This window comes from Lasiosphaeria miniovina, assembly GCF_030549165.1.
Source record: "Lasiosphaeria miniovina strain SMH2392-1A chromosome Unknown B0T26scaffold_2, whole genome shotgun sequence".
In the NCBI taxonomy this organism is placed as follows: Eukaryota; Fungi; Ascomycota; class Sordariomycetes; order Sordariales; family Lasiosphaeriaceae; genus Lasiosphaeria; species Lasiosphaeria miniovina.
In genome coordinates this window covers 5,965,990-5,989,976 of record NW_026848221.1, presented here as the reverse complement: position 1 = coordinate 5,989,976, position 23,987 = coordinate 5,965,990, and the positions used below count along the sequence as shown (strand labels likewise).

Below are 23,987 nucleotides of genomic sequence, written 5' to 3'. Positions count from 1 at the left end.
GATGTAGAGAAAATAAGGAGTGTCGATGCGGGCACCAAGTTGTGTTGTATCGAACGTCTTTGAGTGCTTGTAAGGCTTGTAAGGCTTGATCAAACGATGGCAGAGTTGATTGTGTATTTGTGTATTTGTATATGTATACATAGTTCGAATAACGAACCAAGGAACCCCCAACCTCCTCCCAACACCGTATTATCATCTTCATTACTACTACCGCGATTCTTGTACAGGGTGGTGGTATTTTTTCTTTCTTTTTTAGATACCTTTCTCCCTTCCTCCTTTCTCTTTCTCTCTTACACACACGTTTGGTTCCCGGCGGCTGACCTCCAATCAGAGTGGTCTTCTTTCTTTCCGGTCCCTTTTTTCTGCCTGTATGAATGCTAAATATATTCTATACGTACCTTGAATATAAAATAATATGGAAGGCGGCGTGGAGGAGGGGGCATTTTAGTGTTGCTATTAGACATTTAGAGAATATCCCCTTCCTGATTTCGTTTTTATCATCTTCAGAATTATCAACTTCCATTGGCACAATATCGTCCATCTAAACTAGCGTATTCTTGAGCTGCATTATGACGCTAGTTCCTCTGCATTCCTCCAGACCAAGTAAAGACCCAAGAGATACATACCAACCGTCTAGCCATATCCTCATTATGCACATTGATATAACACAGATCGACACTAGACAGTAGGCCACTCGGGAGGCACGTATCCGGCGACGTGGTACAGCGTGACGCCGCGCTCAGCGGCCAGCTTCTGGGCCTCGTCAAAGTCGGTGCCCCTGCAGCATTCCTGGTAGACCGTCTTCAGCGCGCCGCCGGCGCTGATGAGTTTCAGGATGAAGGGCGCCGTGTTTCCGTAGTTGCCGGGGTAGACGGCGACGGTGTCGACGTTGGGGAAGCCGGCCAGCCAGTCGAGGAAGGGCTGGCCGTCGAAGCCCGAGTAGTAGACAGACCAGTTGAAGTTACTGAGCCCCAGCCAGCGGATCTTGTCCGAGTAGGTAAACGCGAGCTCGACGGCCGGCTTGTCGATGCCTAGACTCGGAAAGCCGCCGCCAAAGACGGGAGTCGAGCTGTTCCCGCTCGACGACGCAGTCAGCTCGAGAATCTCGAGGATGCCGCTTTTCGCCGCTGGTCCTATAACATGCTCAAGAAGTTCCGGGGTGATTGCGACCCTGCATCGAAAGACTTGCAGCTCTGGTAAGCCCAGTAATTCGGACGGAAAGCTTTCTTCAGACAAGCCCGGGCGCTTGTACATGAGGCCATTTGCCGAGTGGGCGGTGAAGAGCATGTTTTGAGTGAGAGGAACATCTGTCGAGAGAATCTCCAAGGACCGCAAGTTTTTGGGGAACGGCGGAAGGCAGCGTAGCTGGATGCGTTGTTGTTGAATCAAGATGGTGCCGGAGCCGATGACAAGAGACCGGAGGCAAGGCCAGCCCTGGGCGCCGTCAAAGCTTGAAGTTGATTGGCACCCCGAGAAGAGCGAGTGGTCAATGAAGAAGGCTTCAAGATTGGGTGTGGCTTTCGTAACCCATTCCTGGAGAAGTTAGCACCACATTACTATTCCACCCTCTAGGCTGCCAAGTCACGAACTAGTCTGAGGGTTGCCTCGTTGAGGTAGCTCTTTGTCAGGTTAACCTGATGACTGAGCCGTAGTCTCTTCAGCCTGGGCATCGGGTTGCTGGCAAATATGCTATCAATGTGGGTTTCAAACTCGAAAAGGTGTAGCGCCTCAAGAGTCCGACTTGCAAGCTGAGCAAATGCTCCGAATACAGCCACGACGAGTGCCCCCCCCTTCAAGGTGAGGTGAGTTAGTTTGGTCAAATGCTTTCCCGCAACACAGTCCAACTTTATCGACTCGGCGGGCAGCACGTCACAGCCGAGGGATAAGCGTTCTAGGTCGGGCAGCCCTCGACAGAGCATGCTCATCTTGAGCGATGTCGGAGCAAACTTGGCAGCGTCATTGATCACAAGGGTCCTGATTTGGCCGTGATTTTTCAGAAAGTTGCCGAGGAAGCGCCCTGGACTTCGTGGTTTCCCGAGTCTAAACTCACGCCATAGCGTCTTGTCTGACACGAATACTTCGTTCCACTGCTTGCTGACACGGACACAGCGGCTAGGGCAGGGCGCACATCAGGCTCAGTTCATGTCTCCCAGCATAGATAGGGAAAGGGGGCTCACTGACAGGACGGCGGTGGAATCTAGGTATGAGAGCACCATGCCGAGAATCTCGCGTGGAAGTTTGCTCACGGGATCCTGCCGAGCCTCGGGCATGTCCAGCTTGTGGGCCATTGCTCGGATAATGAACTGAGACGACGGTCAGCTCAAGATGGCAGACAGTTGTGTGCCACACGACAGGAGCTTACATGATATTTATCGTCGGGGCTATAGCGGTACTTGTTCATATTGTAGATGCCAGCCTTGACAAAGGAGCGGATCAACTCGCGCAGCTGGTTCACCGACGACAGTTTGCCGTCTCGAAGGACGACGGCAAGAGAACGAGCCACGTTGGGATTGGAGCCACGGTAGTTTCTTAAGAGGTGACGGAGAATCTTGATGACTCGACAGTAGCCCTGTGTGGCCTAGTCAGTCGGCTGCCACGAGGTAGATAAAATTAAGACACTTACGGTAGGCGAGGCAGGATCCAGACGGATAAGGCCCAGGCCGGTGGAGAATGCGGCGGCATAGTGCTCGGCCCGCCCCAGACACTCGGCCAACAGATCGACGGCTTTGATGTGAAGGGGGTCGGTGCAGGAAGGCCAGGAGAAGCCGCAAGAGCAGGGACTCTTGGCCACGATGACGAGTGCATCGGGACGGTCAGGGTCGTTGGCGGCTTCAATACACTGCAGCATGTTGCAAGACTTGTCCTTGCCGTGGGTGGTCGGGGCGCATTGGCATGCACTGATGGCCTGCCGCCGGCGTTGCGCTGGTCAGCGTGTGTTGTGTGTTTTGGCCATTTGGTACCCAAAAGGGGATACGGAAACTTGCCTGCAGCAACGGGGTTAGGGCGGCCGAGTACTCGCCCTTTGCCATTTGCACGCCCACCGCGCTGAGCCTTGATTCCATCGCGGCCCAGCAATAGCAGCGGCTGTCGGTCACTTCACTTGCGAAGACGGAAATATATCAGAGGTCAGGTACTGTCCCTCTACCAAATGTCGCTGGAGCGGGAAGTCAAAAGCGGAACAGGAAAATATTGGATTTTAGGGGGCCAAGGAGAAGGAAAAGAGGCCACGATTGATCACTGAAGTGGTGATTAAGTGTCTTGCACGTGCAGGTCAATCAATCAATCAATCATGCAATATCGATTACTTTCGGCCTCACCAAAGACAATAAAAAATGTCTTGGACGCGTCGTGTCGTGGTCAGGTCGGGAGACGCGTCGAGGGGTGGGAGGCGTCGAAAGTGGGCGGGGCAAGACGCGACAATTGGGTGCCATCATTACAGGATGTCATGTGCCCTGGAACCCCTTCCGAGTCTTTACCTAACCAGGGCACCTTCCTCACTTACAGAACCTCCCTCCGCCACACCGACTGAGTTGATTAACAGCCCTTTTCGTGCAACGTTTCTCAAAATCCACGGCGGCACTAGATATCTTGCTCTGCATGATTGAAAGGGCCCATTGTCCCTGCCTACACTAGTGCATGTTGACTACGCACGCTTCACTACGGCGTCGGACCTCGCATTCGCCAAAACCGCAGTCGATGCCAGCCCCGTACGTATGAACATAACATCACCTGGCAGCAAGTACCGTCTGGCGCAAGTACCGTCTGGCAGCAAGTACCGTCTAGCAGCAAGTACCGTACCTCACATCTTTCCGACGCTTTCGGGAAACAATCAACCCTAAAACCACGCGGCCATGTCCGCGACCACCAGTTAGGCAAGTAAGGCAAGTAGTAGGTAGGGGGAGGTTGATCAGCTTCCTCCGCCTCATTCCTACAGCTCAGCCCAGGCCCAGCCCAGTGACATGGATGAGGTGGGACAAAAATCAACGGACCGTTTTCCTCGTTCTCCTTCCAAAAAAGTCAGCAGCCTGGCGCACGCTGTCGTTGGGGATCTTCCACGGAACGACGGTGTCACGCACCTAGGTAGGTAGGTTGTTTGGCCGTAAGAGGAAAAAGAAAAGAAGAAAAGAAGAAAAGAAGAAAAGAAGAAAAGAAGAAAAGAAGAAAAGAAGAAAAGAAGAGCAAAAAAAAACTCAGACGTTGGTTCTCAGCGTCGCACCGCATGGAACGCTGCTTGCTTGCTGCAAGAGAAACGAGGTGCGTGCTGCATTGTTTTCTGTTCCACTGCATGGAAGAAGAAGAATAAAAAGAAGTAAGGGGAAAATTTTACCCAAAAAGAGACGAAAAGGCGGCTGAACAACTTGAAACAAGGCAAAGATGGCCCCCAAGATGCAAGGTACTGGTGTGTGTGTGTGTGCATGTATGTGTGAGCTGTTTCAAACGGCGTGTAAGGGTGAGGCGGTTTTTTACAGCTCGCTTCCTAGGGCTGGCTGTTGCTCTTGTGTGGTGTGGTCCGTCGGTGTCGAGTTCCATCCCTTGGCGTTCGGCAATTGGGCGGCGCGGCACCGTGAAAGAAGGCTTTTCTTTCCTTGTTGTTTGTTTGTGCCGCCGCGGCGCTCTCCGTCTTAAGCGGTCCCTTTCCGCCGGAAACCCCTAATGCTACCTAAGCTGCTGGGCCCGCGGCACGGCTGCCGGCGCTTTTTAAGTTACCCTTGTCATTTCGTTTACCTTACCCGAAGACGAACGGTTCTTGTGAGAGAGTGTGTGTGTTTGGCAATGCTTGTTTTTTTTTCTTAGGCCCGCATCTCCGTTCCGTTTATTATCGTCACTTGCAAGTTGATTGTCTGAGAAAAGGGGTTATTATTTTCTCAAACCCGATATGGTGGCAATTCCGTTTGAAGTTGGACATTTACCGTTTGTGCCTTGGGCAAGACAGTCTTCGTTGAACTCCCTATCACCTAGTACGGACAGGGCACGCGGCTCTGCCTGACAAGACTAATAATCGGATTTCAACACTTACTCTCCGTCTCGAGAAATCAAAACGAACTATATTAAACCCGAATGAAAAATAAAAATTTAATGCGTATCTATACCTTCGGTTACTTGACATATTTTAGAGATGCGATGCGATATGCGCAAGCAGGCAGACAGGAAAAGAAAAAGAAAACACAAAACAAGACAAGCTACAGGCTACTCCGTACACTCGGCCGAGTGACGGAGGAGAGAGAGCTGCCTAGAAAAGAAAAGGAGGAAGTTAAAGCGAGAGAGCGACGACGCCGGTGGGCGGCACATTCAAGCATAAGGTCGATCGGGTATGATCCATGCTTCGCGGCAATTGGGAGAGGAGAGATTGGGGCTTTTCGTTTCTTCTTCTTCCAGGATTCCTTTTCCCGTTTTCGGGTTCGTTGCCGCAGCCGCGCTGTAAAGTCAAAAAGCAAATAAAAGGGCCGTTTCTCTCAAATCAATTTTATTATTATTATGGCTCTACTTTGTTCGTTAGTTGTTTTTCGTTCGGACGAGGTATAAGAATCGCGCGGGCTACTATGGATACAATTCGCCGGGGCATTCTCCATAGGTCGAGGTTACGGAGTTTCCATATTTACTGACAGCCTAGCCGACTGCACTGCGGCCGCGGCGGCTGGCGGGTGTTTCGGGCGGGAGAGGGGTGGGGGACGGGCACCGGGGTTCTTAATTCGCCCGTCACCACCACCAACGCCATTCTCATCACATCTAATATCCAACGAACAGGTAAGTCGTACGACGACGCGTTACATTCAGTCAACCACCAACGAGCAATAATGGCAATTTTCAACCAAGCAAATCATAACATGGGTACATATGCAGTAACGACAAACTTAATCAACATTCCATCCGTTTCGAATGTCCTTCCGTTGGAGCCGAAGATGAGACGAGACACGACGGGACGGGACGGGACGGAACGGAGAGATATGAAAGCGATCGGCGCGCATACACACAGATACGCAGAGTGTATTCTCTTCTTTTTCTTCTTTCAAATGTTTGCAACCAGCAGCAGCAAACGGCAGCAGCATGCACGTCGCACATCTCATCTCATCTCATCTCGCATTGCATGACGAGACGTAAGGTAGGTAGCTTTTTTCCCGATGGCATGGCATGGCAGATGCGCACGCATCATGCAGCAGCCTCCCGCCGCCGTTTTTCGCTGTCTCCCTAAGGAAGGGGGAAAGAGGAAAGATAGAAAGAAGATGGGATGGTTTCTGAAAGGGGGGGAAGGGGAAGAGGGGAGCGGGGCTCGTCCAAGTCGAGAGAGAGCGAGAAAGTCGGAACCCGCTCATGTGAGTGGTTTGTTTGTCCCAGTGTGTGTGTGCGTATGTGTGTGTGTCTTCGTGTGTAGTGGCGCGTGTGTGTGTATGTACTGTGTATGCGAGTGCGTGTGTAGTGGTGTGTGGTGGTGTGCAGGTGGGGAATGGGACCTTGCAGCTCTGACGTACATACATGCAAAGAGAAGAAAGGTACGTGTCCTCCGTACATGGAGCTACGACGTCGTGTGTGCCACGAGCAACCTACGTACTTCGGTGTGTGAGTGGGTTGAAGGCTCCCAGGCCGTTGCACACGCGCACACACCCACACAGCGGCGCGCGCGCGCAGCGCAACGGCAGGCGATTCCCCCAGGCCTGTCTGAGGTGGCCCCTCACCGGGAAGGGAACTGCGGGCGGGAATGTTCGGCATCTCCCTTGACTAGTACCCAACCTTGGGTAACGTGGGAAATCTGCCCTACCGCAACGCTTCGATGGGGAAGAACCTAAGGGAGGAGGAACCCGTTCCGGAAAACATGGGGTAGATAATCCTTGGGGGGGCAGTGGAAGGTTCGTGTTTAATACGCTACGTACCTCCCAAAGGTACCTAACGCTGCTTGATCGGGCACTGTGTAGACCGCGGAAGGGATCTCATCGACTGTCCGCGCCGCTGGCCGCAGCGGGTCACGTTAGGAAGCGGAAGGTGCAACGGAAGTGTGCGCTCTGTACAACACATGCTGTCCATGTTCATGGAAAGCTGCGGATGCCAGGGGACTAGGGACAGGGTGGACAGGGTGGTGTGGGTGTGGGTGCGATTGCCGTGGTCCGCAGGTCCCGACGGCTTGTCCTGGGTCCTGCCTGCCTGCCTGCCTGCCTGCCTGCCTGTAGGTCATACCAATTAGACGGAAGTAAGGTAAGGTAAGGTAAGTCAGTCACCTCAGTCATGCCTGCCGCCTGACGCCTGACGACATCTGGTCGGGACCTGCGCAAGCCGCAAGCCGGGCTGCGCCCAACCAGCCGGGCTCGCAGATGACATGACAGCACCCAAAACGAATGGCCTAGGCTAGGGTATCTAACAACTTAACCGGGACGGAATTATGCATAGCCCTTTTACCTATCTCACCTCGGCAGAAGAACCCTTGGACGGGGTTGCGCGGCAATCGCGTCAGGGCGGCTGGACGGCTGACGCCATCCCAGGCCCAGGAGGAAACTCCGGGAAAGAGGGTGTGGGGAGGGGGGGTGGGGACGGGCGGCCGGGGTCCCCAATCGGGACGTGTGCAAGAGCACATGGCAGGCCGTTCTTGGAAGGGCATTTCTACTTTTGTCCATCTACTAACTACATCTGCTTCTGCATCGCGTGCAATTGTCCGGATTACGTGTTGTTTAAAAAGTGAGCGTACGTAAAGTGTAGGCAGTACGCGCGTGTTAAGTCGGTTGCTTGGCGAGGGAAAAAAAAAAAAAGTCGGTATTTCTGACCCCAGCTCTCAAGAAAGAAAGTCAAAAGACTGCGGGCGAGCAGCCTATCAACGCGCTGGAGTAGCTTGACCGGCCCTCTGAAAGGCTCCTTGACCCTGGCCCCGAGCATGCCGAGATCTTCCCCCCCGCCCACCCACCCACCCCTTCTATTTTTATCGACCCGAGACCAGGAACCTGGGGTTGTTCTGATTCGCGGCTGGTTTGTGGTTTATGATGCTGACCTGCAAGGCTGTACACAACAGTTGGCAACGGCTCAACAAGGCTTTGGGCACCCCTTGTCAGTCAATCGACGTTTTTCCCTCCCAACCCACGCAGTAAGTGTAATATTGTCCCATGTCGAGCTGACCACGCTGGTCGGCATTGACACCGGGAAATCCCCCCCTGGCAGCCGGCGGGATACATCCATGGATGGCATTGCAACTGTTGCAACTTACCAGGGCCCCACTCTCTGTTTCCCGCAAGACGCGCAGTTATCGCGCTTAATACCCGCACACGTTAGACCACGACGACAGCGCCGAAAGTCTAGTCTAGGCCGTGCACCCAACCCCTGTCTCGCTAGTCTTGTTGTGGTCGTGTCAGTGAGACATCCAATGTTGGTGCACTCGGCAAGGAAATGTCACATCAGCAAAGGCCAAATCGGGATTCATCTTTCGAGATTTGGTCGTATTTTGGTATTCCTTGTCTTCTGATTTTTTTTTTCATTCCTTCTCTATGGTGTGTGAGTTATGCTATGGATTCCCAAACTCGCCAATACTCAATAGGCTTCCATCAAGATCCATCCCCAGTAGCCACCAGCGGTGTTCCCGCCCAACATGGTGGACAACCAGCCTGGCTAGGATCGAGATGAGCCTCGAAACAATTTAACTCGGCCTCATCTCATAGTGCCAACGCCCTGCCTTATTGTAGAATGGCCCGGCCCACTGCTCCTCTTCAATTCCATCCTAGTCTCGGTGTTGCCTTAGGCTGAGTGACGTGACATGCTGCTGCCAGCGCAGGGATTTATGTGAAGGGGGAGATGATTCGCAATAAAAAGACGAGCGGACACAGATTGAAGGTTCAAACGGCAGTAGAAAGCCAAGACAGATTTGATGAGTTGGGATAGTGAAAAAGGTGGATGAGAATAAACTTGGCAGAAAAAGAAAATAAAAAGAAAATAAACTTGACAAAAATCCAGAGCGCCTGCAAGGCTGCCCGCCGAAGGTAATGGTACTCCCGGTCGCCCGGTGTTCCGCACCCAAAAAGAAAAACGCCTGGTATCGTGCCCTGTATGCAAGATTTGTCTCATCTCCCGTCCGTGCCCAAATGATATCCCAGAAACGTAGGGAAAAAAAAGCCAGGAAGCAAAGTAAGTAGAGACAAAGGGGGAGTCCCCCACCAAAATCCAGACCTGTGGCGGATGGTATATGTCGAACGAAATGTTGTACAATACGCGCTATGCCCCGTTCCCAATGCAGTTCCCAAGCCGACGCCATGCTTCCGTGAGGTTTTCTGTTTTAAATAAAAGAGAAAAAAGAGTAGTAATAAGAAAAATGAAAGGGAAAAAAGCCAATCGCTAAAGATCGAACCGTCAAGAGAAGAAAAGTGTCGGCGCAATCATCCAATGTCAAGTTCGAGGGTATGCTGGGACTTCATGTGCGGGGCGAGAGGGTACCTCGTCGGACCCGCGTAAAGAAAAAAGTCGCCAGCCTAGGTGTAGTAAGTGGACTCGGTCGCGCCAGGTAGCTAGCTGCGCGGTTGTCGGCTCTTCTTGTTATCCTCCGAGTGCAGCTCGTCGTCTTCGATGATAGCTCCGCTGATCCGGTTGGCAGGTTGGCATTCGTCGGGTACAAATACAGCAGGGCCAAGGTCGTCGGTTTGTCGGGTTCGGTGCCCCCTAGTCAACGGATGTCGGGAGGCGCCGACGAGGACAGCAGACGATCGTGGCCCACGAAAAGGTAGGAAAGCTGGGACGGGGGCTGGGCGAGAGATGAGGATCTCACTCGGAACGAGTAGAGATAGGCGACCCAGTCCGTAAAGTCAAAGCGTTCGACTGGCGGTGAATGCCAAGCACAGCAGCCCATCTTCGAAGACAATATGTTTCACCGGTAATGGCCGCGCGAGGAGCTCTTGTGGGACCGGCTCGAGTGGTAGCCCGAGTCGGAGTATTGTGCATGGGCGTAGTCGTACCCGCCGGAGCGGGACGATGAGTGATCGGAGCATGCATATCCGACTAATAACGTCCGCCTCTGGATGCCATGGCCACTTTGCCCGTACGCAGCACACCGATCAACAGCGTGTTGGTAGTAAAGACACCTGCATGCCGAGTAAAGCTCGACCAGCTGAAAGCACATGGTGACTGTTGTGTTGGGTTGACGACTAGGGTAGTTGGTGGGCAAGGCAAGGGTCGAGGACCGCCTTGGAAGAGGTAGTTGTGACTGCTGTTGTTGCTGTCGATGTCGTCAGGTGATGTGCGGCGGCGGCAGTCTAGTCCTAGGGTGACCAAGAGCCAAGTGGGTGGTGCGGTGTGATAGACAAGGGCGGGGGGGCCTTGAGGGATGGCGAGGTGAACAATATCCAACAACGAAACGATGGTCGACTGGGTGTCCGGGGTGATGTGATGTTCTTATGCAGACAGGCTTGTGAAGAGCACAAACGGAGAAGTCAAGAGCTCGAACAGACGTGCCAAACAAGGAAATATATGAGAGCAATAAGGGTTTCGAGGCCACCGGCCGAAAAGGACAAGCCCAGGCAAGCAAGGCCAACCTAAGGAAGGAATAAAAAAGAAGCGACTAACGAGACCGAAGCAAGCTAGACTGCGAGCGAGAGATAGAGAGATGGAGATGGAGACCAAGAGAGAATGAGTAAAGTAATTAGGCACTACACCGGTCATGCAGTGAACTGGATATCGACTCATCCATGCCTCCGAAACGAGAGGGCATCATGGCAGCCTTATAGGCCTTGCAGCCTGGCAACCGTGGTTCCCCGTCGTCATCGGGACAGGAGTGGTTGACAGCCCTTGCGGCGTGGAGGCAGCAGTGACGCCAGGGGCCCTTTCGGCCTTCTCACCGCGACTGAGTGACCACCACTGCACCGCAGGTCCAGAGTGACTAAGGCTCATCTTGGTGTACATGCAAGCTAATGCGCACAATGCAGTCTGCGAGAAGGCGCAGGCTGGGAAGGAGGGGCCCTGCAACCGGTACTGCTTTGTTTGGCATGGTTTGGTGTTTCTGCGGATGCCAAAGGCGCAGCCCGCCCGTCCACTCGACTGGGCGTGACTCGAAAAGCAGGAACCGACGGCTCCAAGGGAGACCTAAGTGTACAGCGTGCAGCTTCGTTCGCCGCACCTGCGAAAAAGTCGGCGTCGGCCAGCGGGCTAAACGGTCTAGTGGACAAGGGTGGTGGAGGGGGGGACCTGTCTAGGAAGTGCTCAGGGCTGGGCTGCGTGCGCCAAACGCCCCCGCCCAAAGGACCCAAAAACGGCGCTGGGGGCGGGCGGTCCAGAGGGTGAGGTGCTACTGCTGTAGCCCGGGCCTGCCTGCGAGCAAGCGGCAGCACGCACCGTCCAAATGTCGGGTAGGTAGGTAGTGCTCCAGTAGACCGGGCAGCCGCGGGCGGCGGGTGCTGGTGGAATGCGCACCTCCCCCCAACGGGCTGACGACGGGACCCAAATGTCATTGGAAATGTCCACATCGTCCGTTTTTGCTAGGTCCAGTAGTCCCCCAATTCCATACACCCTCGATTAAAAACGGAGGGCCGGACTCGATGCGCTGGACGGCGGCGTGACTAACACTTGCCGTTACCGTTGGAGCCCGTTCTGAATGTTATGCCCTCCGTACCTTCTCTCCAAACCCTCCCACGCAGCGAACCACGACTCCACCCCTCCATCTCGAGCTGCAAGATTCCCGGTCTGGCAAGGGCACACCTGCCTCAGGACCAGAAGCTGACGTCAAATTGGCATTCCACAACCTGAAGCACCTCCAAATGCGACTTCCGGCCGTTGTGGAACTCGCACCACACGACCTGTACTGTGTCGTACCATTAGGACTGTAATGTACCGTGCCCTCGAGCGAGACCTACCTGCGGGCGGGCCTGCACTCTGCAACGTCCTCGTAGGGCTGTGGACGGAGGCGGGATGCATGGAAGCCAGCGTGTCGAACCGTCGATCTCACCCGTGTACAGAGATCCTTGGGTCACCGTCTTATTTCGACGTGTGTTTGTTTTGCTCTGCTGCGACCTCTCGCTCAACGAAGCCCAGCAACTGTCTGGGCTTGGCCCCGAGTCAGCTTGCTGCAGACCGTCCGGGCCATTCCCAGTTCAGATCTCACCAGGACTCGCCGCGAGGATAGAGGAGGATCCGGACGAGAGACTGAAGCGGCGTACGCGAAATCTGCGTCACTCCAAGTATGTCCATGGATGCCTTGCTACTTGACGAGAGGCGCGCCGCCGAGTTACGAGTTTCTAAAGAAAGCGACAGTTGCAACAGCAACGCCGCGCTGAGGAGTGGTTGAAACACGGACTATTTTGTTTCCCTAGGTACTTCCGATTTTGGTCTTTTTTGACGAGTACTCGTGACGGCAGCGACAATGAAATTCAGGTCCCTGGGTAGGCAGGCAAGCAGTTAAGGTAACAACGTAGAGCCTATTCGACGTATCTCCGACGGACCGCAATGGCTCTGCGCCCGGTTTGGTTGGCAGGTCCTGGTATGTACCCAAGATGGCAGTCTGCACCCGCCAGAAAGGGACAGGCAGGGCGAGCCCGTTGGCTTCCAGCTCGTTTCACAACAGGCGTCGACAAGACTAGCAACACATTCCGACGCCGTGCAGCAGCCAATTTGCTTGACATTGAGGTAAGGTAGGTACCTGGTTACGTGACACGGGTGATTCCCGAAGCCCGTGTCTCCACGCTGGGGGAAGGAGCGGCCCTTCCCTTCGGCGCCCTTCGGCCAAAAAGCGAGGACAAGTGCTCAGATGGAACTGCCCTGTTGTGGCTACCGTACCTGCCCAGGTACTTCGTACCTCAAGCAGCAGCATCTACGCCTTCCAATTTCGGTCTGGTAAGCTTTTCCGCGCAAGCCATCAGCAGCTTATTGTACGGTGATGCTGCTGCTGCGCTATTCCCGACGCTGGAGCCCCGGATTCAACCGTATTGTGGCGCGGTATCCTCACCGGCCAGGCACACGAGAGCGAATCCCGTATTGGCGCCTCAGCTTTAATTTGGCAGACGTGGCTGGCTCGGTCAAGACAGTTCCTTCCAGTGCAGGCGGGGCGCTTCAGCAAGGGTAGACGCAGCAAGAGACGAAGACTAGCACGAGCACAAGGTTGAATGCGAGCATGAGCAGTGAGCACGGGTTCGAGTTGATGCGAAGGTGAGTTGAGTGGAGGTCGAAGAGCGGTGGGCTCTCCGGACGGCCAAGGCCCTTTGCCCTGGGCGTCCTACGATCCGGCCGGGGCAGACGGGACGACATCATCAGTGGGCCCAGGCGTCCTACAGGGATGTTGACGACTTCGATGAGCCATGGATGCGATCTTCAATGCCGGGACGAATTGAAGGGTGAGATGTGAGATTTCGGGGAGATCAAACGGAGGCCAATTGGGAAAATGGCGAAACAAGGACCTGGGGCCCGGGGAAAGGCCAAAACGGGCGAGATGGAAACGGTTGCCAAGAGATCGAAGAGCGGGTAAAGTGGGTCGGTAGGGGATGTGATTGGGCGCGCTAGTCGGCTGCAGTTGTAAGTTACAAGGGGAAGGCAAGCCACTCTTGTCCCTCACAGACCACGGCGGCCTCTGCTGACATCCACGACGACAAGGGCGGGTAGGGCTATGCCGGAGGACTGACAACCCGGCCGTGTCGGACCAGACAAACAGACCACTAAGATGGCTTCATTAGGTATGTTACGGCGGCCGGGCAGATAGCCACGCCATGTCTTCGGCCAGTAGCAAGTCGTCCCAAGCATCGACAACGGTCCGCACGTCCCCAAACGATCGTGGAGGGTGGCCAAGGGATCAGGCCCGTGGCTATCAGACGGGGAGCATCGCGATACCACCCCTGCACCAGAGAGACGAGAGGAGACGGACCTCGGCCTAGTTGAATGGCTTGTTTGCGCGTGGATAGCTGTAATCCCAAAGCGGAGGACGAGCCCTCAATCTAATGCAATAAGATGCCAGGTTAATTGGGGCTTTCGTGGTCGTCGTGAGCATGCTCTATCCAAATCAAGTCAACGAGGATGAATTTAGCATCACATCAACACAGAGACAAGTCCACGGATGGCGCTAGCTAACCTAGCTTCTAGCATAGTTCCATGCCTGCCTTACTGCCTACCTGCCTCTGCAATATCCGCGCGTATTCAACCCATCGATGTAACATCTGCATTTGACATGTGAAGCTTAGGTAGGTAGTTTGGCAAGAGGTTGCTAATCCAACAATCATGTTTGCACTTACAGAGTATTCGTCTGACACTCGGACAGCCTCAAGGTGCTGCATGGCTTTGGTTCCATGCAATGTCTGGCCCTTGCCTAGAACAAGAACAAGGTAAGGTAGTCGTAGAAACGCGGGAAATTTCCACATGTACGGAGCTACGCACAACAGCAATAAGGCACGGAGGATTTTAACTAAGGTATGTACAGCAAACCCCCAATAATAAATTGAACGAGCCACAGGATCCGATTTACCTATCTACCTACCTTACGGTATATGCAGTTGAGACTGGAAGTCGTCAAGACTCACTTGCGCAAGGTTACATTGCTTCCATGTGTGAAACCAGTTCCTCACCATCGCCAGTGAGTGTGGCTGCCCGACTCTCCCCTCGACCACACGCTTGGGAAAACCCAGGTCCCCGCCGTCCCCATTTGCTTCCATTTTTGGCACCATTCCGTTTCCCCCCTGTCCGGATACCTTGTATAGGCGCTACATTTCACTAGGGGCGATTGACCCTCAAATCCGGGCCAGTAACGCCACGAATTTGTTCGCTGAGTGCTTCGCACAAGAAATAGCAACTTCTTCAGCCCCAGCCTAGAGAGGTTTGGGGGTTGGGGGGGAATGGAAGTTCGGAGGAGGGATTCGAGACACATCAGGGCAAAAGAAATGTCGCTAGGCGGGTGCCATTCGGCTCTATTTTCAGGACCATGCATTTTGCTGAACCTACGAAGTACCTTGGGTACTATAATGTATGTATGTACATGCAGTACTCGAGACACTTCGCTCCCCAGGAACCTGAACGATGCTGCGAGCGGGCTTCGTTGTAATTAGGTTGCGATGCCACGCCATTGGAAATTGGCGAGTGCGGAATTTCCAATCTACACGTGTAAAGACACATCCCTCAGGTAGGTCCCAGGGGGAGTCATCTGGTGGGGAGGTAGCACAGCGTCAAACAAAAGTACCGCACATTCATTGGGTGATGGGTGATGCGACCTGAGCACCTTTTGCTGTAAGGTAGGTATGATTTTTGGGGGGTCTCCGGCGGGGCGCAAATAGCGGAGGCCCGCCTCCAGGCCGACCGATGAAGCGCGGCAGGTGGTAAGTGGTCGCCCGTCCGCACCTCGAGCCGACAACATTGCCATGTTTTTCGGAGCCCGTTAACTTGGCTCTTCAAATTCCAAGCCGGCAAAATAATGCCTGGCGATTCGATTGGAACCGTCCATCCCCCCACCCCTAAACTACCCGGGCAATAAAAAAAAAAAAAAAAAAAAGGACACCTCATACGGCATACGTGGTACAAAAGGCAGACATTCATCAGACCGAGAACATGTGACTGACTGACTACAATGGTACTTCCCTTGGCACCTCACGCGCGTCGGCCGCATCACTCACCGAGCGGACCAAGGACATGAAACTTACAGCATACTCCGTATTATACTGCACCTAAGCCCGCTGGATGCTTGCCTCTGCCTGCTCAGGTATCCAAGCTGCAGGGCCTTAGGTCCTAGGTATCCAGTGCCTGGGCGGAGGGCTTCGGGAGGGCAAGACATACAGGGCAGTCCTATATTGCTTCCTCTGACGAAGCAGTTCGCAGTTCGCCCAGCAGTACGCCCGACGAGCGATGCCCCATAAAGCCCACCAAGTTCGGTGGGGTGCTGCAGTTCTCAAGTCTATCCGCTCAGAAAGCATGGCGGACTACACACATCTCATGATATGCGAGCACGGGGTTCGGTGGGTTGGAAGAGGAACTTCGCAGTTGCAGTAGTGTACTGCACTGCACGTGAAGTGGTGTCCGTTGTCGATGGAGGGGGGTACTGTAGGGGGGTGCTTTTGTACTATCGGACCAGCGTGCCAGTCGGGATGCGACGGTGCGGGATCTCGCGAGACATTGTCTCGCACGCCAGCCAATCGCTTGGTCTCCCGCCCTTACGAGACCCGCCCACCCCGACCCATGCCCGCCCACTCGAGGGGCCCCCCCGGGCTGCACCGCCTCAAGATGGCTGACACTGACCCGCCCGATCCTCACCATCACTCACCTCATCAATTGTCGCTGCAACGAATCGACACGCGCGCTGCCGCGAGACAACGGAGTGGCCGGTAGAGTGAGAAACCACCTCAGGCACTGCACTGCATCACGACCGCGTTATTCTCACGAGAATATGACTTCACGGTGCATGGGGCATCGTGCCAGACCAGCGGCTGCGGTAGCGCCTTCCGCGTCTACGGAGGAGATGCCTAAGGTGGCTTCTAGTTTGTTAGAGTTTAGGCAGCAGTCCCGCCCTCCGAGTTTCTAGGCCCTAGACTTCAATTGGAGATTCCATGGATCACCGAGTAATTCCTGCCCCGAGACTGCCCGAGTAGGACTCGAAGAGTCTGGAAGGAGCGACTTGACCGAGAGCCCGAGATACGATTGTGTTCGAGGCCACTGGAATTCCCCGGGATCGCAATTCCAAATTCCAAATTCCAAATTCCGCCTCAGGCCATTGACTCAGTAATTAGATTCCATGCCCCCAAAATCAGGTTTGGACCTTCCATCCAGTGGACTTGGAAGAACACGGGAACCAACATCGATTTGTTATAGTGAGTAAACCGCTAAATCGCGCTATATTGGGGACTTCGGATTCGGTGAGTGGGTGCGGTTAGGCCTGACGGTAACCATTCGAATGGTGGTTTAGCGAATTCCCCCGCTGCTAGGTTACAGCTTAGCACCTTTGGTTTCTTCCATCACATTTGGAGAGACTTGACAAATCACCACATACATTGTAATCAACCTCAAGCAATGTCGCCTTGACTACTAGTTGAACTTCTAGTCCATTCCCTCGTTTATTATTCCGTTTATCTTCTTGACTCGCAACGGAAGGATTCCACTCGACTCCACCCAGCTCCGTTATTGTTTCCGTTACCTTGGGTGGTTTTGCAGTGCTCTGAGCCACCTTCCATATCCCGCTCTCGCTCGGTTGTTTGTCTCACCAAGACCGAGTCATCCTCAGCATCACCATCAGCATCATCATCTGCAGCAGCAGCAGCATCAGCGACATGAAGTAGGCCCGAGGCACTGGGCTGCCCGCGGGCAAGACGTCATTTTTTGTTTCCTACTTCTCCGGTTCTCGCAGACCGACGGCGACACTCGGTCAGCAGCGATGATTATCTGGAATAACGTGTAATACGATTGCAACAGCAGAGCAGCGCAGCGCGGCTGGGGCTAGGCATTGTCCCCGGAGGAGTCATCTTGTGCTGACCAAAGACGTCTATCCATCCTTGGTTTTCTTGGATGCAATTCACTCCCTCCCGATTGCTCCCCCCCCCTGTGTCTGCCCCAGATTCCACCGTCGTGCCGGCGTGAAGCCGTTGACGATTGTCGCGTGGCGTGTCGGGGCCCAAACTGGGCTCCCTCTCAACCCACCCTATCACGAACCCTCCCCCCTCCCTCCCCCCATCTTACGCCCCCCTTGCCAATATTCCGAGAGTCTGGATCGAGCCCAGACCCAGACCAGATACCTACCGAGCGAGTACTCGGTTGTCATCACTCGCCTCCGAACCCTGTCGGAGGGACAGCGACCCGCACAACCATCAAGCCGTTGAAACAGACGCTGCCGGTGCTGCTTCTTCCTTCGTAGCCGCAGTGCGCTGGTTGCTTCTCGTATGTTGGTTGATGTTTGGTTGGGAACTCGAGATTGCGCCATTCACAACCTAGTACGGAACTCGCGGAACTCGTCCAACCCTCCAAATGTTTACACTACCTTGGCGTCAGTATGGCGCTGCGCTGGATCAAGCTGATCCGTGTCTTGGCGCACGCGAATAACCCCTCGGGGGGATCTAGGTTAGTGAGGCGCATTTTCTTGGGGTGTGGTTCAGTCAGTCGTCTGCCGCCCCCCCAAGCCGCCCCCATCACATCAGCCCCCAAATCCTGCCCCCACAGACCATGTGTTGCCGTGTCCCGCCGTTGGACGGTGGGCAATCGGGGCCAGTTTTACGGCATCTATGGGGCCAAAAGATGGATGATTCACGGAACTCAAGTCTTGTTGACAGAATTCTCAGAGGTGGAGGAGAAAGAGAAAAAAAGCCTAGCGCTAAGCATCTCAGGGGCTCGTCTTCCAAGTCGCCTACCCGCCTTTGAGCCGACCTGACCTGTGTGCTAAGACAAAATCACGAGGCAATAGACCTGTCGCAAAAGGGCTTTGCATCTTGGACCCAAACCTTTCATCGCAGAACAATGCGGACCCCATGGCTGGCATGGACTCTGGGATTTTGCGACTGCCTAGTCTATCAATAGAGATTCGAAACTGCGGCTGACCCGTCATGGCTCCTTGGCCTTCGTTTCGACATCGTCACTTTTGGTTCGGTCTTTGTCCTCCTACCTCAGAAGCGACGGGCATGCTGTAGTCTATCTGAAATCTCCTGAGTTTTGCCATATTGCTACATGGCGATCCAAGGTGCGAGGAGAGGCACGAAACAGCATAGGCACTCCGTGAGGCAGACGCGTCAGCTAACCCCCTTGTCGGCTCTACCCCTTTTTCCCTGCCCTTCACTCCCGTAGCCCGAGTTCGCGAGTGGCGAGAGGGGCCCCTATCCTGAGGACCTTCTTGTTAAGGGCCGTCTTCTGCCTCCAGCGCCCCCGCTGACCCCCGAACCCCTTGCTGACCCCCGCTGACTTCCCCGTTGAGGAGCAAGGAAGTGACGACACGTTGGCAATAGGCGGCCCGGACCGTGAGAGGGGAAGCCTAGGGGGCTTCCCTCGTCCTTCCCCATCTTGTTTATTTCCCCTTACGAATGTCCTTGATCCCGACGGAATTCCCGTGCGGCCCCCTTCCCCGTCGAAGGCGCCACCCCCAAACCCTTACGGGAAGGAAGAAAACATATGACTGCCTCGCAAGGGCCGCGGCAGTGCCGCTTCCAGTACCCATAGGATCTATATACTCGGAACGGTACTAGCAAGGGGATGGGAGGAGGGATCGCGCGTCAGACCTCGCGTCAGCCAACGTGTATCGGCTATGTCACTCGGGAAGTAGGGGGCCTCGCGCGCCAGCCACGCACATGTGTGTGCCAGGTAGACATCTATAGCCGCCTACCGTTTTGCTGCTAGTCTAGATAATGCATGTTCCGTTTTCCATGTCTCTGCGTCCTAACTGAAAGGGGGCTCAGCTGGGGCGTCGGCGTCGAGGGTATATTGAACAGAGCAGGTAGCTGCACCAGCGGTAGGGAAATGCAATTTGGCAACCTGCCTCGCCTCTAGTTTGTCTATTTGCTCGACTGGTTGGTTGGCTGCTGGCTGATTGTTGGTTGATTGTTGGTTGCCTGACCGAGTATCTCCTCGGTGTGCACTCGCTGTAAGGTCGTAGCTGTGTGGCATTGTCTTCTTGTGTGTGAGTGTGGTAGACAGCGCGCGCACGCAGCTCAGGCTTTCCACGGGGAAATAGACTTTACTGGTGGCTGGACTTGTCGATAATGTGCTCCGTATACACCGTCGAGTGATTGATACGAGGACGAACCACCTGAAGAAAACCATGCCCGTCCCAGTCTCTTGAATCCCTGAAGAGCAAGCACGCACGCACACACGTGTGCCGGCGAGCGGGTGATGTTCTGCCAGAGCAGTCTCGTTGCCGTCGAGTCATGCCAAGGGGGGCTTCAGAAAAAGTTAACGAGTGGGGGCTCTAAAACTTCGTCGACTTTGAAATTCAGAAGGGATGGACTGTAGTGTTTTACTGTGGCTGGATGGGATCGATGCTGTTGTCTTATGATATCGCAACTAGTAATGTTGATGCTTTGATCAGGCAGGGTAACGAGTTAGTTACATTGGGTCTACTAGTTCGGGTTTATGTTTATCACTCGTCCCATTCTCAATCGCGGTTTCGAGACCGAAGACGCTTGACTATGTGTATCTTGCCTTTGATGCTGTTACGGCCGTCCATTCGATTCAGAACATTGTCTTCATCGCGGCCTACGGCGTACTTCATATATGGTCTATTCCCCTTACGTGTATGCCAGAACGGGGATAGAAAGGAAGCGGTGACTGGTGATCGATATCACAAGGCTAAAAAACTGTAGCTGCGGTCGGGGGTTCTGCCATGTTTTGGTGGCAGTGTTTTTCATCTTCAACGTCTGTTTTTATTATTAAAAAAAACTGCAGTTTATTGCGTTGAACAGGAACAGAAAAAAGGAGAAAAGAAGAATAAATAAAAAAGACCCCCAGACTTGTCCCCGTGTCATTACATGGCAGTTAAGGTTCTCAGATCCCTCCCTCTCTCCGCCTCTCGTCGTCTCTCCCTCGACTGACCGGTCCTCCTGGTATATATATTATGGACGAAGAACGAATTTGGACAGCATCTTGAAGAAAGTGAACCATGCCTGACGTGTACAAAAGAAAAGAAAAGAAAAATAAGGAAGAAAGGGTTAAAAGGGGAGGTGCTCGTCTGTCTCCCCATCTCTGTCCATCTCCTAAACAGACAAGGAGACAGACAGACCATATCCACCTCCAAAGGGCATTGTAGTTGCATCTAAAACCATGCCATGCCATCCCATCCTAGCCAAGGCAGCGCAATCCTCGCTATTCTCGCCATCGCCATCGCCATCGCCATCGCCATCGCCATCGCCATCGCCATCACACATCTGACTAACTACATGCTCTTCATGCCCCTCATGTTTTCACATTCTACCTAGCCCCCTGGGAAATCAACGTCTCGAGCTCGCGGGCGTTGAGGGTGCTGCGCCTCCGCGAGGCGACGCGGCTGGTTCGCCGCGTTTTCATGTCGCCGCGGTCGCGGTCGCGGTCGCGTTTCCGTGGCTGCAGTGATGGTGGTGGGAGGACTGGGACTAGGGCGGCGGGGCCGGCGAGTTCGTCTTCCTCTTCTTCTCTTTCTCTTTCTCTTTCTCTTTCTCTTTCTCTTTCTCTTTCTCTTTCTCTTTCTCTTCCTTCTTCTCTCTCGCGGCCTCGTTGTTGGTCTCGTTCTGGGTATACTTGCACCGCTTGTTGCTGCTGGTGGTGGTCATTATCCGCGTCATGGCTATCACGGTCACAATCACGGTCCTGGTCCGGCAGCTGCGGTGGTTCGTCCCGAGATTCCACACTACTCCCACACCCACGCCCACGCCCACGCCCACCACCGCCGCTGGAACCCGACCCAGCAACCTCACTCCCGTTCCCATTACTGTTACTACTAGCAGCCGACACAGTCCGCGCCTGCGCCTGCGCCTGTCCCTGCCTCCCAAGCCTTGCAGCCTTGAGCTTTGCACGAACGCGGGCTGCATCGGCCTCGCGCTCCGACGCGGCCAGCTTGGCGGCGATGGTGGCCATGGACAGCGGCGACTGCTGCGGCGGCGGGAGAACATTGCCAGGGCCGGGGCCGGGCCGGGGCAGCGGCAGCCGCGAGTTGACACGCTTCGGGGAGCGGTTGTTGTTGGCGCCGCCAGTGTTTGGTGTTGGTGGCGGCGGCATGCTGTTTGTGACTGTGGCTGTGTTTGTCGCGCTGGCGCTGGCGCTGGCGCTGGCATTGGACGAGCCGGACACGGTCCGCACCGTCTGCTGCTGCTGCTGCTGCTGCTGTTTGGTAGTAGAGTTGTCGCTATCGCCGTCCTGTCGCGACTGCGGCCTGCTCCGCGTCGCTGCTGGTGCTGTGCCCGGCGAGCGCTGGAGCTTCTTGACCGACGGGGCGCGGTCCTGCTTGGACCATGTCGTCGCTGCTGCTGCTGCTGCCGCCTCGTCGCGGCGTGGCTGGGCTGTCGCGGGGGACACGCGATTACGAACCCTCTGCCCCGTCTTGGCCGGCTCGCTGCTAGCTGGCGGCTTGACGAGGAGGATGCTGTCGAGCGGCGACTCGGACGCCGAGAGGTCACGCTCGGCGTCGGGTTCCTGTTGCTGCACCGGGCGATGCAGTGGTGGCGGCGGCGGCGGCGGCTGGACTCTCTTCTTGCGCGGCGATTGCCGGGGCTGGGGCTGGGGCTTCTCGAGGTGCGGCGGCGGCAGTGGGGCGCCGTCGTCGCGCGCGAGGTCCTCCCACGTCCTCTCCTCGGCGATTGCAGGAAATTCGCCGCGCGCGCGCTTCCGGGGGTTGACGCCGGCTGCCGGGCCGCGGTTCCCAGCCGTGTACGAGTCCCGGAGGGGCGACAGCTGTGGCGGCGCAGGCAGCGGTGATGATTCGAGCATGGTGGACTGCTGCAGGATCTCGACGTTGGGCTCCTCGACGTCGAGCTCGTCGACATCAATGTCGTCGTCGTCGTCGTCGTCGTCGTCGTCGCCGTCGTCGTCGTCGATGAAAATGCTCGACGCGCAGTCGCTGTCGTCGAGGTCAAGGTCGAGGTCGAGGTCGTCGGCAAAATCCAGTGTCGGGACCAAGTCCAGCTGCTGCCGCGGCACAGCCGGAGTCGGCGACTGCTGCCGGTGGCGGTGGCGCATGCCGCTGGGGCTGTCTTCGACGTCTTCGCCGACGGCAGGCAGGCGCAGGCCGAGGAGGCCGAGGCCGTGGCCGTGGCCGTGGCCCTGGGCAGTCTCTTCGACGTTGTGGACGCGGACGGGGCTCAGGCGCAGGCCCATCTTGAGATCCTCGACGTTGACGGGGCGGCCGCTGGCCTGCATGCGGCGGCGCCAGCCGTCGATGAGGTGGACGGCCTCGCGCCAGCGCGTCTCCATCTTCTCCCAGCCGTCGCGCAGGCGGTGGATCTCGTCCTCGCGCACCACCACCTCCTCAATGGGCACAAACGACGGGTTGGTCAGGATGGTGCGCATGTGCGCCACCACCGCCTCGAGGTCGCCGGCCAGCTCCGCGCAGCTGCCCAGCGCCTGGCCGTTGTCCGTGTTGCTGTTGGTGTTGTCACTGTCCCACCCGCTCATCTCCCACAGCTGCTCCGTCGTCGTGCGCACTAGGCCCAGCAGCGTCTCATTCTCGGCGCTGAGGCCCTTGGCCAGCTCGGCCAGGAACGCGTTGGTCTCGGCGCGCAGGTCGTAGCCGCTGTCGCCAGCAGTCGTGTCTCCCCCTCCGCCCTCGGCATGGTCGTCGGCAGCAGCACCCAAGATCTCGCCGGCAACAGTAATAGAGGTGACACCAATGCTCTTTGCGCCTCCGCGGGCCCTGCCAGCATCGACAACGGCCTTGCGCAGGCCGTCGATCTGGCGGTCGCGCTTGCGGACCTCGTTGGCGCAGGCGGTGCGGGTCTGCGCGGCGAGCGCCTTGATGCGCGCGGCCTCGTCCTTGAGGCGGTGGATGACGGCGTCGGCCGTCTTGAGGCTCGCCTGCAGCGCCGCCTCGGCCGCCTCACTGATGCCAACCTTGCGCTGCGCCTCGGCGTGCTTCTCCTGCAGCCGCTGCACGTCGTTGGCCTGCCGCAGCGACTCGGCCCGCACCGTTCGCAGCGTCGTCGCCAGGGCCTCGCGGTGTTCGGCGTCGCGCTGGAAGTGCGCAGGAGGGGTTAGCACAAGACACCCGTGTCAGAGGAGGAGCAGACAGAAGACAGAAAAAAAGAAAATGCGCACATCGCGTCGTAGAATCAGGTCGTTGACCACGGCCATGACGCGGCTCATGGTGGTGGCAACCTCGCCGGGGCTGTCGCCAGGGTGGGTGAAGTCGATGGTCTGGCCATCGCGGAGGAGGCCGCGCGAGAGCAGCTGGTTGTTGATGTACAGGGACGCCGTCCGCAGGTTTTCCGTCTCCATCATGGCGGTGGCATTCCCGGTGTCGGTGTCGATGAGAGAGGCGACGCAGGTGAGGTGAGGTGGAGGGGACAAAGTTAGGGTAGGTTAAAGACCAAAGTTAGGAAAAAATAAAAAAGAGTAGTTAAAAGTAAACAAAAGACCGCGATATTTTGCGAAAATGCCGACAAGTCGGTTGCGCCAAAGTCAGTTGCAACGCATGTGCA

The 23,987-nt window shown here is 55.7% G+C and overlaps 8 protein-coding genes across 8 annotated transcripts; 2 read left to right on the top strand and 6 right to left on the bottom strand.

Annotated features, from left to right (window-relative positions):
• Window positions 1–184: 184 nt before the first annotated feature.
• On the bottom strand, window positions 185–3,397 carry B0T26DRAFT_698323 (uncharacterized protein). Its single transcript, XM_060441429.1, has 6 exons — window positions 2,985–3,397; window positions 2,624–2,905; window positions 2,363–2,569; window positions 2,182–2,303; window positions 1,590–2,112; window positions 185–1,533 (listed from the first exon to the last, which is right to left on the bottom strand). Exons 1-6 carry the CDS (start codon window positions 3,060–3,062, stop codon window positions 679–681), a joined length of 2,067 nt encoding a protein of 688 aa, XP_060301380.1. The 5' UTR covers window positions 3,063–3,397; the 3' UTR covers window positions 185–678.
• A 1,756-nt stretch (window positions 3,398–5,153) lies between these two features.
• On the top strand, window positions 5,154–5,676 carry B0T26DRAFT_698320 (uncharacterized protein). Its single transcript, XM_060441428.1, has one exon. It carries the CDS (start codon window positions 5,319–5,321, stop codon window positions 5,601–5,603), a length of 285 nt encoding a protein of 94 aa, XP_060301379.1. The 5' UTR covers window positions 5,154–5,318; the 3' UTR covers window positions 5,604–5,676.
• B0T26DRAFT_698319 (uncharacterized protein) lies at window positions 5,677–6,560 on the bottom strand. The gene has a single exon (XM_060441427.1). The coding sequence runs from the start codon at window positions 6,471–6,473 to the stop codon at window positions 6,072–6,074; it is 402 nt and encodes a 133-aa protein (XP_060301378.1). The 5' UTR covers window positions 6,474–6,560; the 3' UTR covers window positions 5,677–6,071.
• Window positions 6,561–8,642: 2,082 nt separating this feature from the next.
• B0T26DRAFT_175501 (uncharacterized protein) lies at window positions 8,643–9,523 on the bottom strand. Its single transcript, XM_060433585.1, has one exon. The coding sequence runs from the start codon at window positions 9,218–9,220 to the stop codon at window positions 8,690–8,692; it is 531 nt and encodes a 176-aa protein (XP_060301377.1). The 5' UTR covers window positions 9,221–9,523; the 3' UTR covers window positions 8,643–8,689.
• Window positions 9,524–9,826: 303 nt separating this feature from the next.
• On the bottom strand, window positions 9,827–10,078 carry B0T26DRAFT_738847 (uncharacterized protein; the record flags this gene model as incomplete). Its single annotated transcript, XM_060443640.1, has 1 exon — window positions 9,827–10,078. One exon carries the CDS (start codon window positions 10,076–10,078, stop codon window positions 9,827–9,829), a length of 252 nt encoding a protein of 83 aa, XP_060301376.1.
• Window positions 10,079–10,214: 136 nt separating this feature from the next.
• B0T26DRAFT_175499 (uncharacterized protein) lies at window positions 10,215–10,751 on the bottom strand. Its single transcript, XM_060433584.1, has one exon. It carries the CDS (start codon window positions 10,639–10,641, stop codon window positions 10,351–10,353), a length of 291 nt encoding a protein of 96 aa, XP_060301375.1. The 5' UTR covers window positions 10,642–10,751; the 3' UTR covers window positions 10,215–10,350.
• Window positions 10,752–12,393: 1,642 nt separating this feature from the next.
• B0T26DRAFT_673037 (uncharacterized protein) lies at window positions 12,394–13,811 on the top strand (the record flags this gene model as incomplete). The annotated part of the gene is made up of 7 exons (XM_060439543.1): window positions 12,394–12,413; window positions 12,448–12,573; window positions 12,732–12,780; window positions 13,010–13,092; window positions 13,338–13,409; window positions 13,454–13,455; window positions 13,636–13,811. 7 exons carry the CDS (start codon window positions 12,394–12,396, stop codon window positions 13,809–13,811), a joined length of 528 nt encoding a protein of 175 aa, XP_060301374.1.
• An 8,842-nt stretch (window positions 13,812–22,653) lies between these two features.
• B0T26DRAFT_600010 (Afadin and alpha-actinin-binding-domain-containing protein) lies at window positions 22,654–23,787 on the bottom strand (the record flags this gene model as incomplete). Its single annotated transcript, XM_060435704.1, has 2 exons — window positions 22,654–23,520; window positions 23,605–23,787. Coding segments are annotated over 2 exons (1,050 nt in total), but the record flags the coding sequence as incomplete, so codon positions are not given.
• Between the last annotated feature and the right edge of the window lie 200 nt (window positions 23,788–23,987).

What these genes read in the sequence shown, in the direction of transcription:
- B0T26DRAFT_175501 (XM_060433585.1), bottom strand. Translation starts at nt 9,220, where the DNA reads ATGGCGTCGGCTTGGGAACTGCATTGGGAACGGGGCATAGCGCGTATT.
- B0T26DRAFT_698320 (XM_060441428.1), top strand. Translation starts at nt 5,319, where the DNA reads ATGCTTCGCGGCAATTGGGAGAGGAGAGATTGGGGCTTTTCGTTTCTT.
- B0T26DRAFT_175499 (XM_060433584.1), bottom strand. Translation starts at nt 10,641, where the DNA reads ATGAGTCGATATCCAGTTCACTGCATGACCGGTGTAGTGCCTAATTAC.
- B0T26DRAFT_698319 (XM_060441427.1), bottom strand. Translation starts at nt 6,473, where the DNA reads ATGTATGTACGTCAGAGCTGCAAGGTCCCATTCCCCACCTGCACACCA.
- B0T26DRAFT_698323 (XM_060441429.1), bottom strand. Translation starts at nt 3,062, where the DNA reads ATGGAATCAAGGCTCAGCGCGGTGGGCGTGCAAATGGCAAAGGGCGAG. An exon ending in CTAGATTCCACCGCCGTCCT is followed by an intron (nt 2,113 to 2,181) that starts GTCAGTGAGCCC and finishes GCCCTGCCCTAG; the next exon opens with CCGCTGTGTCCGTGTCAGCA. An exon ending in ACGAGGCAACCCTCAGACTA is followed by an intron (nt 1,534 to 1,589) that starts GTTCGTGACTTG and finishes TAACTTCTCCAG; the next exon opens with GAATGGGTTACGAAAGCCAC.